Below are 18,779 nucleotides of genomic sequence, written 5' to 3' on the forward strand. Positions count from 1 at the left end.
GAGAGAGCTTTTTAGTAAACATATCCATAGCCGCCTCTGCTCTTGTTGGGCATCCTGTATCCGATGCACCAGATAGTTATTGGCTTGCATATTCCCCTGGATGTGCTGTTGAGAATTCATCAAATCCCCCACTAAGTCATCTATGTGCTTAGGCAATTTGGAATTTGACTGGTTCGGATTAACTCCCGGTGGATTATTGGACGTAGACCCCTGTCCATGATGGAAACTCCCATGTGGCCCTTGATTACCGTGTTGTTGTGACTAGACGTTCTGATTGTTATTCTGATATCCTCTCTGATGAGGTGGAACGTAAGAAACCATATGATTATTTTGATTCTGGTTCAGCTAATTCGGTTGGTTTCCTTGTCCCCTGTTGTTGTTCCACTTGTTCTACCCATCATGGTTACTGTTTTGCCACAGGGTTGGCCCTTCAGATTGTGGTGGATAACTGATAGATGGCAGCTGTTGATACCTCAGCCCTGGTGGCTGTTGGTAGGTGATAGCTGGTGGTGGTGGTGGAGCTGTGTTCGGCTCTGCCCACCTGAAATTGGGATGATCCCTCCATGGGGCATCCTTAATCTTCCAAGGATTCCAGTTACTATTCTGATTCCAGTTCCCAACAACATTCACCCGTGCTTGAAAATCCTGCTCTCCTGGAGGTCCATAACCAGAATAATTTTCTTCTTGAACCGATGCAGACTTCACTTTCTCCAAGGGAGCAGATGAATTGTTTTTCTCCATGGCAGTCAGTATCACCTTCTCCAACCTGTCCATCCGGGCTTCCATCTTATCTTTAGTTGTTTTTGTAGTTGTATTTGTTGTCACTCGTCTCATTATCAAGGCTCTAAGGGAGTCATAGGCCTTCTTGGCGTTAACCAGCCTATCAAACACCCTTTTCGCTTCACTCACCTTCAACTCAGAGAAATCACCACCGCTTGAGAAATTCATCAAATCCTTGCTCTCGGGTGTCATTCCTTCATAAAAATTGATTAACCGAGAATCGAGGAACCGTTAAGCACCCCTATTTGTGGGACGGATGGAGTATGTCTTTTTTTTATGTATTAATTTTATAATAAAATGTGAGTGACAATAATAAAAAAATAATAGTACTTATATGACAAAATTTGTGGGATAAGCAAAAAAGAAAAAAAATGTGACAGTTTCGGGATTATTACCAAGTGTAGTGTAGTTCGAGCCATGCCATTCTTAGAGACCTCAGTCTCTCTTTAGCTTAGAAACAAAACCCTAAATGGGGTTCAATTCGCCGCCAGTAGATTGATCTTCTTCCTTAACTCTAATCCAACACCCGTCCACTCTCTCGAAGGCAGGCACCTTGGATTTTTGTCATTTTCTTTTTTAATCACGTGTAATATTGAACATTTATTTGAGATTCAATGAAGGACAATGGGTATAACTTATTTGATTTACGGTTACTCAACCTACGTTGAAAGTGAGTTTTTTGTCTGTGTGTTATTGTGAACGAGTTGTTGGGTGATTTTATTAATCTTCAAGAACTGATTTTTCCGTATAACTGATTGTCAAAGTTCCGATTTTTATGAGTTTTGGAGCTGTAATATTCAATTTTGGCTAACTGTTTTTGTAGTTCATGTTTCGTTCTTGATGTATTTGTTTATATTTCTACGTTTCTGGTGTTAATTTGAGCTTTTATTTGTTTGCGGAATGAACAGTTTTTATATGGGGATATTGAGCTTGTGAAGAAACACTTTCTCTGAATTGGGTAGAAGGCCAATGATTGGGAATAATAAAAAGTTGTTTGGAGATGTGTTTGATAAGGAAATGGTTTTCGGGCTCCGTGAACAGCGGAAGCAAGATTCTGATGATCTTGAAAAGGAGCTAAATTTGTACAGGAGTGGATCGGCTCCACCTACTGTGGATGGTTCGCGGAGTGCAGTTGGTGGATTGTTCAACCACGGTGCTGGTGCAAGTGCTCCGGCTTTTGCAGATTTCACGCAAAGCAGTGGCAATGGGTTCATGTCAGAAGAGGAGCTTAGGTCTGATCCCGCATATTTATCTTATTATCACTCAAATGTCAATTTGAACCCGAGGCTGCCACCACCTCTTATCTCGAGGGAGGATTGGCGGTTTGCTCAGAGGTTTCAAGGAGGGAGTTCTTCCATTGGTGATAGGAGGAAGGTCAATAGAGATGATAGTGGCAATGGAATGAGATCCATGTTTCCATCGCCACATAGTTTCAACTCGAACAAGCAGGAGAGTGAGGACATGGACAGACTGCAGGGTCATGTGGAGTGGGGCGGTGACGGACTAATTGGATTGCCTGGATTAGGACTAGGTAGCGAGCAAAAGAGTCTTGTAGAGATATTTAAGGTTAGTATACTGCTACGTGGCTCTTTCTGGTCATGCTGTCCCTTTTTTCTTAAATCAGACGTTTCTTTCTTCTCGATACTTGGCTTGTGGTACTGGGATTTTCCAGCTTTCTTATGTTACGATTGTAGGGTTTTAAATGTTGTAATCACTCGTTCGGTGTTCCACTTTTGCATTTATACAATCTCCTTTTTTATCAATCCATTGTAACAGGCTCTTACAGGCTTCATTTTGAAAAGGAAACTACTTTGTTGAAATGGCTCCTTTTTTAAACTGCTCAATAAATCATACTCCACTTTAGTAGTAGTAGGTGACGCAGTATTCAGAGATACTAGCACGACTTGATTTGCTTGATCTGGTTATCATAGTTATGGTAGAAATGTATGTCCTTTTTAATTTCCAATATCCTTGCAGCTTGGATTATTCTCTCGTTTCCTTTTTCAATTGAATCATTGAATGTCAAGATAATGGTTTTCTCCACTTATATGTCCTTAGAGTTATATTTTTCTGTTTCTGCAACCGGATTTTCTAGGTTTCTCTTGTTATTTATCTTTGGGAATAAAGTTACGAATTTCTTTCTTTTCCCCTTTGAAGTTTCGTCCATCTCAAACCATCATGATATTTTGCAGTAGGTTGTATTGTATACTGCTCTAGTGTCTTATTTTTTCTTTCTGTTTATGCAGGATGACTTTAGCTGTGCTACTCCGAATTCTACAAACCCTTCAAGACCGTCCAGCAGAAGTGCTTTTGATGAGAATGTCAATGCTTTGAGCTCATCAGCAGAAGCTGATTTGGCTCATCTTTATGGAGATTTTACATCCTCAGACCCATTACTCTCGTCTTCAAATATGCACAGTTCAACAGGTGTTCAGCATTGTGGAGGACCTTCTTCATATTCTTATGCTGCTGCTTTGGGTGCATCCTTGTCAAGAAGCTCAACACCCGATCCTCAACGAATTGCAAGAGCTCCCGGCCGTTGCCCAACTCCTATTGGTGGAGGAAGGGCTGGGAATACAGAAAAAAGAAGCATTAATCATGGCAGCTCCTTTGGAGGAGTATCTTCTCACTCAAAGGATACTGCCGATCTCGTTGCTGCCTTATCGGGAGTGAACCTCTCGAATGGCATCATGGATGAGGAGCATCATTTATCCTCTCATAATGAGCCTAATGCGGACTGTCATAAAAATTATCTTTTGTCTATGCAAGGAAGCGAAAATAACGTTAGACAACACACATATAAGAAAAATCAAGAACTTGGGCAGTCAAATATGTCTTCTGCACCTCAACCAGCAAACACAAGCACCTCTGATTCTGTTCTAAGCAACGGTTATGTGTCACATCTCAGTAATAATGCATATCTACAAGGTGAGCTTCAAGAAAACGGTGTTCCTTCGAGTAACATCTACAGAAAAGGATCTTCTAGTGCTGCAGTGAATGGCGGAGGTGGCATAGTTCCTCAGTATCAACTTTTGGGTACTCCCAATTCATCATTTTCAAATCATCGAAGTGCCTATCCTATGAGTCCAATATCTGGTCAACTTGGGAGCCCCAATTTGCCTCCCCTCTTTGAGAATGCTGCTGCTGCATCTGCTATGGCTGCATCTGGAATGGATTCCAGAATGTTGCGAGGATCAAATAACATTCCTGAGCTGAATCTGAGCAGGATAAGTAACCAGATGAATGGGAGTGTGCTGAAGGCACCTTTTGTTGACCCTTTGTATTTTCAGTACTTGAGGACTACTGAATACTCTGCAGCACAAGTTGCAGCTCTTAATAATCAATCTTTTGACAGGAATTACATGGGTGATTCATACATGGACCTGCTTCAGAAGGCTTATCTTGGAAATTTGTTGCCTTCTCCGAATTCAGAGTATGGTGTTCCATTCGGTGAAAAAACTGGTGTATCTAGTCCTCATGGTTACTACGGAAATCCTGCTTTTGGACTTGGAATGTCTTATCCTGGCAGTCCCTTAGCAAGCCCAGCAATTCCTCATTCAGTTGGAGGACCTGGTAGCCCCATCAGACACGGTGACTTCAATAGATACCATGGCGAGCTGAGAAATGCAACTGGGAGTATCATTGGACCCTGGCACTTGGACCCTAGCATTAGTTCTTCTCTGCTGGAAGAGTTCAAGAGCAATAAAGCTAGATGCTTCGAGCTTTCAGAGATCACTGGCCATGTTGTTGAGTTCAGGTATATAATATTTTGAAATTGTGATGGTCTAATAGAGAAGATTTATGTCTGATTTATTTTCAATTTAACATCTAGCGCTGATCAATACGGGAGCCGATTCATTCAACAAAAGCTTGAAACTGCCACAACAGAAGAGAAGTGCATGGTTTTCGATGAAATTTTTCCTCAAGCTCTTGTACTAATTACTGATGTGTTTGGTAATTATGTAGTCCAAAAGGTACCAAAAATACTTGGCCGGTCATTAAGTTAACCTATTTTACTTAATTGGGTCTTCTATTTCTAGACCTTTTTAGTTCTTCTGAGCTGATCATTTCTCTTGCCAGTTTTTTGAACATGGCCTGCCATCACAAAGAAGAGAATTAGCCAGTGAGCTTTTTGGACATGTACTGACACTAAGCCTCCAGATGTATGGTTGCCGAGTGATACAAAAGGTAGCATTTATCATTTTGTGAACTAAACATAAGATATGCATCTCAAATCCTACTTGATAAATTTCTTGCTTGCTGTAGAATGTATAAAGTCCCCATTTAAGACATAAAAGTGCAAATTTATATGAAATATGTTACTTTTAATTTAGCTTGTGGCACTTACTCTTCCGAAAAATGCTCTTTTTGTTCTTGTTAAAGTGGGTAATGTCATGCAATTATGCAGGCAATAGAAGTTATTGATGTTGATCAGAAAATCAAAATGGTTGAAGAGCTGGATGGGCATGTCATGCGATGTGTTCGTGATCAAAATGGAAATCATGTCATTCAGAAGTGCATTGAGTGCGTTCCTGAGGAGCATATTCAATTTGTTGTGTCAACATTTTTTGATCAAGTTGTCACCCTCTCCACTCATCCATATGGCTGTCGTGTGATCCAGGTTAGGGAAAAGTTTATGGCCTTTCTGTCCTTTATTGACCTTGAGTCATGCTGAAATATCACTTTACATCGTGAGATGCTTTTGTATCTCCAGAGAGTTCTTGAGCACTGTAAGGATGAAAACACCCAGATGAAAGTGATGGAAGAGATTATGGGGTCCGTAAGCATGCTAGCACAGGATCAGTATGGGAATTATGTAGTGCAGGTTTGTAATGTTGCACTGTTGAGTCATACCATACTTGTTGCCTTACGTATGGTGGAGATGCTGTTGAGGTACTATATGGATGCAAGAGAGCTTGTTGCATGCATGCTTTAAAATTTAAGTTTCGATTTAAAGTTTTACCTGAAGAATAGGTTTACACACCTAGGTTCCATAGTAACAGTATTCCTGAAACCCGTCTATGCTAATTTACAATCCTCTTACCCAGAATAATTTATGTATCTTTCAGTAAATGCAAATTGTACCCTTTTCTCTCTGCTTCCTCAAAAGTGCACAGGTACACAGATAGGTAGGAGTTTGTAATACAAATATTACATCTGTGCCACATTTTCAAAGTTCCACAGTATTATTTGCTGTGCTGTGGTGATTCTCTTGTTAAAGTGCTTTAATTACGCTCTTGCAGTCTCGATACATGTCCACTGACATATTGTTTCTTTCTTCAAACTGGTATAGTTGGTGAAGGAACTTTTCTTTTAATAATTTTCATATTGATATTGTAGCATGTACTCGAGTATGGGAAGCCACATGAACGCACAACCATAATTCAGGAATTATCTGGAAAGATAGTTCAGATGAGCCAGCAGAAATTTGCATCAAATGTTGTTGAGAAATGCTTGACTTTTGGTGACCCAAGCGAACGTCAGTTCCTGGTGACTGAGATGCTTGGTACAACTGATGAAAATGAACCACTTCAGGTTATAGTCCTTTTGATTTCCAATAATGGAGTTGAGCAATTTACATTTAATTACTTATTTGCTATCAACAATCACAGGTTTTATATTTGCTTTTGTCCCCATGCTACTTCTGGAATGGAACACTAAATAAATCGATTTACCTTGAAAATTTGATGGGAATTTAAATCCTTCCACCAATAACAGAAAAATACCACACTGCATTGTCAAGTCTTCAGATATCTCCCCTGCCTTTGTCATGGGAAATGGTTGTCTAGAGTTAGAAATAAATGCTCCGAGGAACTCTGGTTTGGTCAATATTAGGATCAAGATTCATAACTGTTGTGGTTATGTTTACCTTTTTCAATTAAGCATCGGTAATGGATGCATGCATCCAATGTTGAGTCTTACTCTATTACTATGCATCATTTTCTATGTTCCATGAATTGTTTGAGTTGGGCATCTGCTATTTAATATCTCAATAATGGAGTTTCTTGCTTTGTATAATAGTACTATAGTAATGAATGAAACATCTAATTTTGGTATTTATTTTTATCAAATTTACTTTCTGTTATTCTTCTAATCAGTCTCTGCTACCAGGCTATGATGAAAGACCAGTTTGCAAACTATGTCGTACAGAAAGTGCTGGAGATATGTAGCGATCAGGAGCGTGAACTGATCATGGGTAGAATTAAGGTCCATCTGAATGCACTGAAGAAATACACATATGGGAAGCATATAGTAGCTCGCGTAGAGAAACTTGTTGCCACTGGTGGTATGCATATCATAACCATTCCACTTGTATTTGGAAATTATAAATATTCCGGTGTCTCAGACTGCTCACTACTTGCCTCCAAAAACGTGTAGTACTGTGTTTGTTTGTTGTTTGCATAAATTCAGATAACATGATTCTTGAAACTGGTCCATTCGAAAACTCTGATTCTGGCAAAATGATATATATTCTGCTGTCTTGGCAGAGAGGAGAATCGCTGCTGCTGCCGCTGCTCAGACCTCAAATGCTGTGTAGACGTGCTGTAGGAAAGTTGTACAGCTAATTCAGCGTAGTTTGGCTAGTCGTGGTTTCTCGTCACCCTAATCATGTTTGCTCATACAAATCTTTCTTTCGGGTATGAACTTGATTGCAAATAAAGAAGTTAGCTGTACTGGAAAATATGTACATTGTGTGGTGCTAAAGTTTATACATAGAGAGCGTAGTTTATAGCTAAGAGGCGCAGGGGATGGGTTGCCCGTCCATGAGGCGATAAAAATGACTAGAAAATGCTGAGGTTGTAATATAGAGGTAAATTTCCAATGTTAAGTTATGACTGTACATTTGATAGGCTGTGATTTCTGCTTATGTATGCTAATCTAAGAAAATGCCTACAAGGGTTTTTGTATATTTTCGGTTCTTGAATAAATCCTGATGTTGCTCTTATTTTTTGTTGCTAAGTTTCTACCATATTTTGGATCTCAGTACTTAGTATTTTAAAAAGGGCAAATTGCCACTTTCAACATAGTTCGGTTTTCCCGTGAACTTTAAATGTTGCATGAAAAGTCGTGAACTTTATAGAACTGTGTAAATTTCCCATCTTACTCGACCCGATAGATTTTCGACACAATTACTTATCCTACTACTTATCCTATGTGGCGTGCCGGAGGCGTGACTTGGTAAAGCTCCATTAATTTTGATTGTTTCTCTTATATCTTTGCAATCTTTGACCCTGGACTTATCACAAACAAATAAAAATATACAAATCGAATTCAGCATACAAATTGATATAAAATACAAATTGAATTCCACAAATCGAATTCAGCATAAAAATAGCATTAATTCCACTATTCGAATAGAACCCTAAATTTGTCATTTGCCAAGTCACTCATCTGGCGCCCCATGTAGGATAAGTTTGTGTTATTGTAGAAGCTATAGATGAATTTCGGAAGATTGCACTTTTGTTATATGCAGATTGCATTTTTTATTGTTGAGTTTTGCATTTTAGATATAGTTTGTTTAATTGCATTTTATATATAGACGGATTGCATTTATATATAATTTATTTTGCATTGTAGACGATTTAAGTTAACATGCAAAACTCAATAATATAAAATGCAATTTGTCTATAACTAAAATGCAATCTACAGAAAATATTGCATTTTTCATACCAAGTGACAACACATGATTGGATGTACGTTAGCACTCTGATTAAGGATGCACCCTAATGCTCCCCTCATTATATATCTATGCTTTATAAATAAACTAGGAAGGAATGTAAATATGTTATTCTATTTTTAAATTAATTGTGATATCACATAATTTATATGGAAATTATATTCCAAACACACTTCACACATTAAACATACTACACACTTCACACACACTACATACATTTAGCACACACTAGACACACTTCACTCATTTCACACACTACATGCACTTCACAAATTACACACACTACACACATTTTACACACAATACACATACCATACACACTTCACACACTTCACACACTACACACATATCGCACACATGTCACACACTACACACTATACACATTTCATATATTACACATCGCACATATTTCACACATTTCAAGAATCTGACTTTTGGATTATTTTTCAGTTTTTAGAATTTTTTCTGATCCGAATCGAATCGGAAAACTTAAATAGTGAAATTTGCCAAAAGTTTAAACTGAGCCAAACCAAAAAATTGAAAAACTGAATCCAATTTAAAATTTTAGTTTGTGAATAGTGTGTATTTTGTGTCAAGTTTGTATAGTGTGTGTATTTTGTGTGTAATGTATGTAGTATGTGTATTTTGTGTAGTGTATGAAGTGTGTTTTTTTGTGTATAACGTGTGTGTAGAATATGCAATGTGTGGAGTGTGATTTTTGTTTAGTGTGTGTATATTGTGTTCAATGTGTGTGAAACGCTTGCTCTTTTCTGTCTTCTCCTTCCTCATCTTTTTATCGTTGTGGCTCGCTCAAGTTAGATTGTCAAACTGATCCAGCTGGCTAAGGGTATGTCTTCAACCTGCAATTGCCGGTGAGTGGATCCAGTGGAGACTCAGACTGATCAACTTGACTTAATCCTACTCGAGTGAGGTGAATGGAAGGACTTGAGAGCGTTTTCAAAACCTTAACCCACAATACTATTAACTAGTATATGGAAGTAAGGATTGATCCCACAGAGATGATGTGTTTTACATTTGTTGTGGACACGAATGGGAATGGCTGCGGCTACGCTTTCCAGGTGTAGGTTAAGTTAAACTACTTGACTTGAGAGACTAAACTAAATAAACTGATCAACTCATACTAAAACTTTACAAAAATCTACTTGATCAACTCATCATTTAATTTCCTAAAATGGATAAACAGAATAAAGTGGACGACTGTCAGTCTCTAGCAAAACGTACGATAAAGCAAAATTTTTCTAACAATTTCATCTTCTTCACAGAATCAACTTGAAAATCAAAGCATAATCAGATCTGAACAATTACGAACAACGAAACTATTATAACAACTTATAAATTTTGATCTACCCCTAAGAACTAAACTACACCTACATAAATAAGAAACTAACCCATAATCATGCAGAAATAACAACTCATTTATCAGATCTAAACATCCTAAAACACTCCATCCAAAATTTCCTTCGCAACTGGACAAAACATAAGTTTAAAACTCAGACCTGACCAAACCAAAACGTAACAAAACACTTGAGCTAAGATATGCATCATAAAACTGAAACCGGAAGTAGATAAGAGCATTCATGCATGGTAAACAAACATCTCAACAAAGATCGAAATCATAATACTAAATTTACTGAATCAAAAACATGCATAGTCTACAACATCTAGTGTAAACTGAAAATAGACAATCGAAAACAGAAATTGTTTCATCGCTCCTTCTCGAAGCGGAATTACAGAACCAAAACGATTTAAGTGATAAAACCAACAACAAAAGACCACTAAACTAAACTAGAACAGGAACCAAGTGTGTGTGCAACGAAAATCATGAAAATGAAGTGAAATGAGCTTCCATTTCAGCCCTAGAAGAGAGCTGAATTCCTAAAGATGTTTCTAAATGCGCATGTGAGACCCCTCTAAACTCGCGTTGGGCTTTCTATATATAGAGGCGTAGGGCTCTAATCCCTAGGGTATCGTCCTCTCAAAAATGTCATTCATGACCTTCACTTTTGTGGTGGGGTCTTTAGCTCTATCTTCTATACGAAGAACTCCTGCTGGCTCCGTTTGATTCTGACTTGATCAACTCGGCAATGCAGTTTTTGACTTCATTTCTTGATCCGTTCATCCACCCAACTGATTAGTTCGTTTTCTGAATATGACGGATTTTCACATACATCTGGCTCAAAATTAGATGTTAGACCACAGATTTGAGTGTAGTTTTAGACACATCATGCATGAAATGAGCCTCACAAGTGTGTATTTTATGTATAGTGTGTGTAGTGTGTGTATTTTGTGTATAATGTGTGTAGTGTGTACATTGTGTACAATGTGTGTATTTTCTATAAAATGTGTGTAATGTATGTATATTGTGTGCATTTTGTGCATTATTTGTGCATTATTTGTGCATTATGTGGAATGTGTGTATTTTGAGTATAAAGCGTGTAGATTGTGTGAAGTGTGTGTATTTTGTGCATATGTGTGTATAGTATTTGTATTTTGTGTAAAGTGTGTGTTAGTGTGTATTTTGTGTATATAGTGTGTGCACAAATCTTCAAATTCAATTTTATATCAATTACTTCATTTTACTAAACATAGGATTTGAAATTGAATTATAATTCAATTACTACCATTCCAATTCCAATTCCAATTCCAATTCCAATTCCAATTCCAATTCCAATTCCAATTCCGTGTATCAAACGGAGCCTAGCCTAAAAGAATTTGTTAAGGTTAGAGCTTGCAACGATGATTTATTCATACTCCAACTCTAGTGGACTTAGAGCACTCAATTTGAGCAAATTAGCAGCAGCACATCTGACACGAGCAAGGGCTCGTCAGCTCGTGGCTCTCTCTATATATATCTGACACACCATCACTATATATATAATGGATCATATCAAAACTCATTCTTATTTTCAAACTAATATTAAACTAGAACCATTAGATTAGGATGATCAGCTGATTCTTATTTATATGCTATATTTTATGTAGTTTGTTTAAATTAGGGAAATAAAAGTCAATCCTTAAAAATCGTTAAAAGAAATAAAACATAAATTTTATGCTCCCTCCATCCATGAAAAATAGACAAATTTTGCCATTTTGGTCCGTCTACAAAAAATAGACTAAGTTCAAAAATGATAGTTTTCAACAAAATGCTAACCCCACACATCATTCTAAATGTGGACCCACAGTCCACTAACACTCATTTTACTACCTTTTCCCTCCCTCTCTCTCTCTTACTTTTTCTATCCCTCTCTTACTTTAGCAATTATACATTAAAACCCGTGCCATTCACAATCTTGTCTATTTTTCGTGGATGGAGGGAGTATAACATTATCGATTTAATATATTCCCATCATCGTATAATAGATGTTACAATATCCTTTTTAGTTTGTCCCCCAAACGATGTCACATTTCATTTTTTTAAAAAAAATCTCTCTTACATTAATATAAATATACTCTCTCTGTCTCATATAAACATTTGGTTCGGTACGAGTTTTAACGTATAATTGGTAAAGTAAGAGATAGAGATAAAGGGTAGTGTAAGTAGTATTAGTAGAGAGTGGGCTCCACATCATTAATAGTGTAGTGTAATGGTATAAGATCCAAATAAATAATGTGTAGGGGTAATGCGTAACTATTCCAAAATTAGAAAATTCATATTTTTCAGGGACAGACTAATAAGGAAATAGTTCATACTCTCAGGGAAGGAGGGGGTGTGATTTTCTCTCTCCACTTAATACATAAAACACCATCTCTTAAAATCTTGTAGCATTACACAAGTGTGACATTTATTATGAGACAGAGTGAGCATCAAATAAATGTAATTTTACGAGGATTCCAACTAAATCTCAATTACATACGTTTCGTCGAAAAATATTGCTCGAAATTATAATTTATATAACTCTATAGCGACTTACAAATTAATGCTCTTCATTGCATTGCTACGATGCCATAAGTCAATGTACACAATAACCTAGGTTCTATGTACATAATGCTGAAAAAATTGTAATGTTGTTTAAGTATGTTTTTTAATTTGCAAGCATTTATATGGAATGCCCAAAGTATGTGATGCCCTAAGTTCAATGTACATAATGCCAAACAAATTGTAATGTTTAAATATGTTAAATCTATAAGCAGTTGTATTTAATGCTCTAAGTTTAGTATATGCAATGCCCTAAGTACGATGTACGTAATGCCCTAAGTGCAGTGTATTTAAGGGCACTCACAATAGAACCGATATACCCGCCCTAGGCGACAGGTTTATCAGCGCTATTGCATGTCATTTGGATGATTAAACTGCCAACAAGCTCGCCCTTGAGACAGGGCATGCCAATTGGCGCTCTTGCAAGGCGTTCCGCCCGAGGAATCTGCCGTTAGAATTTTTTTGTTATTTCCACTATTTTTATTCTATAAATACCCATTTTTCACCTTATTTCACCACTCCTTCACTACAATATGTTATAATCTCATTTATCTTTCTCTAGAAAGCAAAAAATGAATCCAGCGATTTCTTAAACCAACAAATCTCGCCGGAACTCCGATGTTCCCTGGCGATTCTACCCCTTGTAGTCCCCCAATGTTGCCCAGTGGCAGACCCATGACTCCGACTCTACAAGTCGCATTCTACAAATTTTGTCAATGCCAGGGTATTGACCCCCGACTATGGCGAAAAACTGTATCGGCCAGGCACGAATATACCCAAGATGAGGGTACCCCGGGAACACACGGCTCCACTGACCCAAACTTCAACACCGATGAGTACGAGTTCTTCAGACATAGAGCAGTCACCGCCAAACTCCAAACCGGACCTGGCTCCCCAGGAGCGTTCAAAGGGTAAGGTGTTGGGGTTTGTATACTAATAGTTGCTTTGAGCGTACATGTCCTTGTATAGTTACTCATGCACGTATTCGACCACATCCACTTCGAACCTCTATATAGAGAATAAATATACTCCCTCCATCCTATAAAAATACGCGCACTTTCCATTTTCATCTGTCCCATAAAATATGGCATTTTCATTTATGAAAAGTTTTCCGTAACTCATTACCCATATACATCAATTTATTTACAACTTATACCACTATGGCCCACCATTACAACTCACTAAACACTAATAATAATGTAGATCTCGTTATCCACTAATACTACTTTAACTACCATTTTCCTCCTCTCTCTTACTTTACCAACTTTAACTACCCTTCTCCTCATCTCTCTTACTTTACCAATTGTGCATTAATCCCCGTGTCATTTTAAATGTCCATGTTTTTATGGGATAGAGTGAGTATTAATATAATAGTTTATTTAATGACCTTGATGCATTAAATAAATGAGTCTACGACTTTTTTCATTGTAGGTCAGGTAGTGAATCTGAGGGGTTCACAGTAGGGAACTTGATCTTGCAAGAAGAAAAATATTTCACATCCTCGATAGGCTTTGACTACCTATTGGAAAGGTTGCAGCGTATGTACAATAGCTCTTTTCTCCCTAGGAAAGGCTAACTACATTGGTATGATATAACAATGAACAGATGTAACAAGAGAGAGTATTCTTTATTGCTATCTACTGATCCGATCTTAGAAGTTTAGTAGTATTTCTTATTCTTTGTAAGAATATTGTATATATGTTCATTTGATTATCGTAACTTTGACTTATCAATATGCGAGGTTTTTCGTAACTGAAAGCATGATATCTTAAGTGGAAATAATTAAATGGCTAGAATATATCAAGAATATTATTGCATTGAATTTGCGTGCCAATGGTAGTATGATTTTATCCCCAAAAAGTATTTGAAAAAGGATTTTATTATTCAGGAAAATTGGTCACTTGGAATTTTTTCCATAAATAATAAATAAAGTTCCAAACTAGAAAAACTCTTTGAAAAAGATATTAATTTAATTCAAGTCTCATAGCAGACAAAAGAATTAAATTAATGGATAAAGAGAATCTTAGAACACAAAATTTCGTAAATCAAAATGGAACACAAGTCTTTGTAATTTAGGAATTGGATGGGAGATCAATATTATTTAAATAGTGGAATAAAATAATATTCCATTGAATATATGTTAAGTCATAGGTTAATTGATTTAATTAGTAAATATTCATTGGGATAGCCCAATCCAATTCTTGCATGGATCCCTAACCTAACCCAAAGAATGCTTTATAAATAGAGATGAAAAGAAGATAAGAGGCATTCATCAATTTTGTGTCCTAGCCTCCTCTAGCCCTAGAAATCGGCACCCCCTAGTGTAGAAGAAAGAAGAATTTTTTCTAGCTCAACTCGTGATCCAGATCTAATTCTTCGTGTTTTTCGTGACACAATTAGGGTTATTGTCTTCGAAACTTCATCTAGATCTATTAAGATCTACAACATTCATCCCAAATATAAAAAAAAACATAACAAATGTCTACAACGTTTATCCCAATTATTCAAAAAAAAAATAAAATAAATGTCTATCCTCCTTCTTCTACCTCGACCACGCCTTTGAAGAAGCAACTGCTCTGGATGATAAACAAATTCTAATCAGGTTCAACCCAATAATCTTCATGTCTTGGTGCATCAAACACACCAGAATACTGTGCTTCCCGTGTAGATTGTGGTACACTTTGTGAATGATTTCAAACATATTGTCGCACCTATCTCTAGCAACTGCACAAGAAAGTAAAAAGAACCTTCCACATTTGCCACTTCCCACAACTGCATTTAGAATTCATATACTCGACCTTTTGTTTGTCATTTCCCTTTCCCAGTAATCGTGACCGACTTTGAATTTAGTAATGTGCTACTCGTAGGTCAAGTGTTCGAATATAATGTTTTTACCCCTTTGCATCATGATCATCAAGTATATCCCTCGCCCATGGGGTTAATCGGCCTTCGTATGTTGTATTTCTGTATTCCTATAAACCCACAACCCCACTGCTCTCTCCAAAATGTCAAAACAATCAAAGCTCTAATTGGCAACTCCCCCTTACAACTCTCAACACTTTGTTTTAACTCTCCGACATGTTTGTTGAGATCTCCTCCCATCTAAGTCCATCATCATAACTAAGAGACCAATTATCTTTTCCAATGCGATTTAGCATTCTCATATCACCAACACTTTCATATTGTAATGCAAGCTCCCTTCTTTCAAATATATGTTCCTGAGTTGTCACACCGAATTTTCAGACCTTGCTTTTCACTTTTACACCCTTGTACTTCATCAAGACATTTTTCCTCACGTGAATCAGAAAACATTTTTGGTGACATTTCGGTTCCTTTTGCAATTCACGAGAACACATGGCGTTTAAGATTCCTTTATGCCTACCCGATATGATGCATACCTCTATATGGTATTGCACCACATGAATTCTAACAAGATCCAAAAACCACCCCCATCTGTTGCTAGTTTCTTCATCAATAACAACATATGCGACCAACAAACAATTCTTCCTCTCACACACCGATTCACACAAGCACTGAAATTGCACTTAGACTAGGTCACTGGCGGCAATCCTTCACTAGGGCTCCCACCATGCATATTAGTTTTATGGTTCTCTGCTTGATTGTTTGGTTCCTTTGGACAGAGAGGAATGTCCGCAGGTACATCGGTTTTCCTTTCCGTCACTCTCATGTTATTTCGCATGTTACTCACCATCTGCGCACCTATGTGCTGGACGGTAAGCTCACCCCAATTCACAGGAGGGGATGCTCGCCGTCAGTTGATTTCATGCCTTCATCTCCCAGACAACATGTTCTGCGTTCGCTTATGGTTCATTCCCTGATGCCCCTGATGCCCCTTGGGTGAAGCTGAACATTGATAGATCCTTCTCTACATCGACACTGGAGACCAGAGGTGGATGTTTAGTTCGTGGTTCTGATGGAGGTCTTCTGAGGGCCTTCTGCTCTCGTGTTGTTGTCGAGCTTCGAGGCGGAGCTTTTTTCACGGTTTTTCGATGGCTATGGAGTTCTCAACTCACATTTGGATTGAGCTGGATCAGCGGCTCTTGTTACCTTACTGTCATCTGGACAACTTGGGTCTGCGGATCTCAGACATTACAAGGCTCAGATTCGCAGCTTGATTTCTCAGGGGCATGTTCGATTCTCACAGATCTATAGAGAGGAAAATCGCGCTGCCGACTTCCTGGTAGGGAGGGGCCCCATACCCTTGCCTTGTCCTTCTATGATTCAGTCTCTGCGCCTTGATATCTGAAGACGCTTATTAGGATGGACCAACTTGGGTATCCTAACTTCCGCTTCCAACATAGAGATGTGGATCGATCTTGTACTTATTTTAGTTTTTGATATTTTTTTTTGTATTTCCACCTGTTAATCTTAGTTTGATCTTAGTTTTGATAGCATGGTCGTACCCGACTTGTGGGGCTTCCAGTTTATTAGTTCTTGTTCTGTTTTTGGATCGAAGTCACTTTTAGGCTTCGATCATATTTTAGAAAGATATATTTTGATTTTATTTACGGATTGGGGTTCTACCTAAACCCCCTTTCCACACCGGCTGCATTTGATTAAAAAAAAACAAACAAAGCCACAAGCAACAACCAACTTACCTCTAAGTCGTCCTCGTAGGTGAGTCTCGTCTATTGTACTCAACAATTGTGCCCGGATTTCGTGAAAGCAGTTTAGCCATGTAGCTTGGAAATTGTCTAAATGACTCATCCCATCTACCAAATACAAACTCTATAGCCTTCCTTCATGCATACAATGCCTTCTTGTAAGTAATCGTCACATCAAAGCAATCATCAACGATGAAAGGTTGCGTGTCCTCTGTTATTACGGTGGCCTTCACAAGTATGCCGTTCCACCCACTTCCTAATTTCCCACATATCATCATGCTTCTTTTGTGTAACTGTAACCCCCAAAGTATATTTACTCGCTCGTTGGGCTTCCGTGAGATTATCTTCATCACTACTGTCTACATCTGTTCTGAATGGTTTTTTGCATACAGCATGCCACCTTCTTAGTTTGCTCTCAATGACCTTGAAATATCGATGACGCCTCACATGCCACAAAGTTACATCAGTCTTCACATGCAACATACTATTAAATTTCATTCCTAATAAAACCTGAGTCGGTTTTTTCTTATCCCAATACCTATTGTTGTCTTTATTATCGTCAAGTTAGATACCCTAAAAGAACCACCTCCACGTGGTAAATTGAGAAAAAATGTTAACCCCGTATGGTCGTACTGTGGAAGTGGTTGTTCACCTTACACGACAGGTTTATATATTATCTCATAATCAGATAAAACATCACCACCAGCAGGTTCATCACTAAAACTGCCTTCTAACGATGCAAACGAAACATCAGGATGGTAACGGTTAGGGATATCATTATCATCTACCACATCTTCTTGATTATTCATTCCAACATCAACAACATGTGCAACATCTGTTTGCTCAGTAATACCACAATCAACACTCATATGTTCAACTCGCGCAAACGACACAACTACACAAGAATCAACAATAAGTGGCCTTTCTGAAATTCTCATAGGTGCATATTCAACAATTAATTCAATATGACCAATAGAATTTTGTGCTTAGTTAAACATATACATCACGCTTTGATCACTGTGAATCTAGTACATATATAATTGTGCCATGAACTAAAGTTTAGACAATGCCTCCATGATAATTCAATCGTGTGTTGGTTCATATCAATTTTCATTTTTTAAAAATTAACTCCTATATAAGGAAGAAAATTACAAATAAACTCTTATACTATAGATAGGAGGAAATTACAACTAATGTTGTGAGGGCTCGAATTGGCACCTCATGCAATAATGTCTAAGCTCCTTGCCGCTAGGACAAAGGCTCTGGACTTCATATCAATTTCCGTTGAAGCACATATACTTTCAACTAGGGATGTCAATTTAGCTCGAACCCGATGGGTTGGCCCGAAGAACTTGCTAATTTTATAAGGTTAAGGCTGAAAATCTAGAACCCGATAGTAAGTCGGGCTAAACGGGCAAGCCCATTCAGGCTAGCGGGTCACCCCGCTGGGTTACAATAAATTACAATTTTATTTATTTTCTGTTTTTTGTGTTATGTTTCAATATGTGCAGGCAAACATTTTATTTTTTTAATGTTCTTTATTCAATAATGTTAGTATTATTTATTTTTGTTTATCTTTGCTTCATTAAATTAATGGATGATATATTTATGATTATATCATTTAATTCATTCACTAACGCCACATTATTATATGTTTACATTAATTTATTTGACTTTTAATAGTGAAATTTAATTCAAGTTTAAACTCAATTCAAATAAGTTAAGATAAACTATTCTCATAGTATCACATAATATATTA

The 18,779-nt window shown here is 37.5% G+C and overlaps 1 protein-coding gene across 3 annotated transcripts; it reads left to right on the forward strand.

The window, feature by feature from the left end:
• Positions 1–1,175: 1,175 nt before the first annotated feature.
• On the forward strand, positions 1,176–7,726 carry LOC121745808 (pumilio homolog 2-like). 3 transcript variants are annotated; one of them, XM_042139760.1, is made up of 10 exons: positions 1,176–1,324; positions 1,689–2,346; positions 3,027–4,537; positions 4,613–4,754; positions 4,861–4,968; positions 5,189–5,401; positions 5,495–5,605; positions 6,121–6,315; positions 6,892–7,066; positions 7,269–7,726. In XM_042139760.1, exons 2-10 carry the CDS (start codon positions 1,750–1,752, stop codon positions 7,316–7,318), a joined length of 3,102 nt encoding a protein of 1,033 aa, XP_041995694.1. In that variant the 5' UTR covers positions 1,176–1,324; positions 1,689–1,749; the 3' UTR covers positions 7,319–7,726. The 3 variants fall into 3 exon arrangements, with proteins under 3 accessions (XP_041995694.1, XP_041995701.1, XP_041995697.1); XM_042139763.1 differs by having other exon boundaries at positions 1,313–1,450; XM_042139767.1 differs by lacking the exons at positions 6,892–7,066; positions 7,269–7,726 and having other exon boundaries at positions 5,495–5,673; positions 6,121–6,304.
• Positions 7,727–18,779: the final 11,053 nt, after the last annotated feature.

The sequence above is a fragment of the Salvia splendens genome, chromosome 1 (assembly GCF_004379255.2).
Source record: "Salvia splendens isolate huo1 chromosome 1, SspV2, whole genome shotgun sequence".
Taxonomy (NCBI): Eukaryota; Viridiplantae; Streptophyta; class Magnoliopsida; order Lamiales; family Lamiaceae; genus Salvia; species Salvia splendens.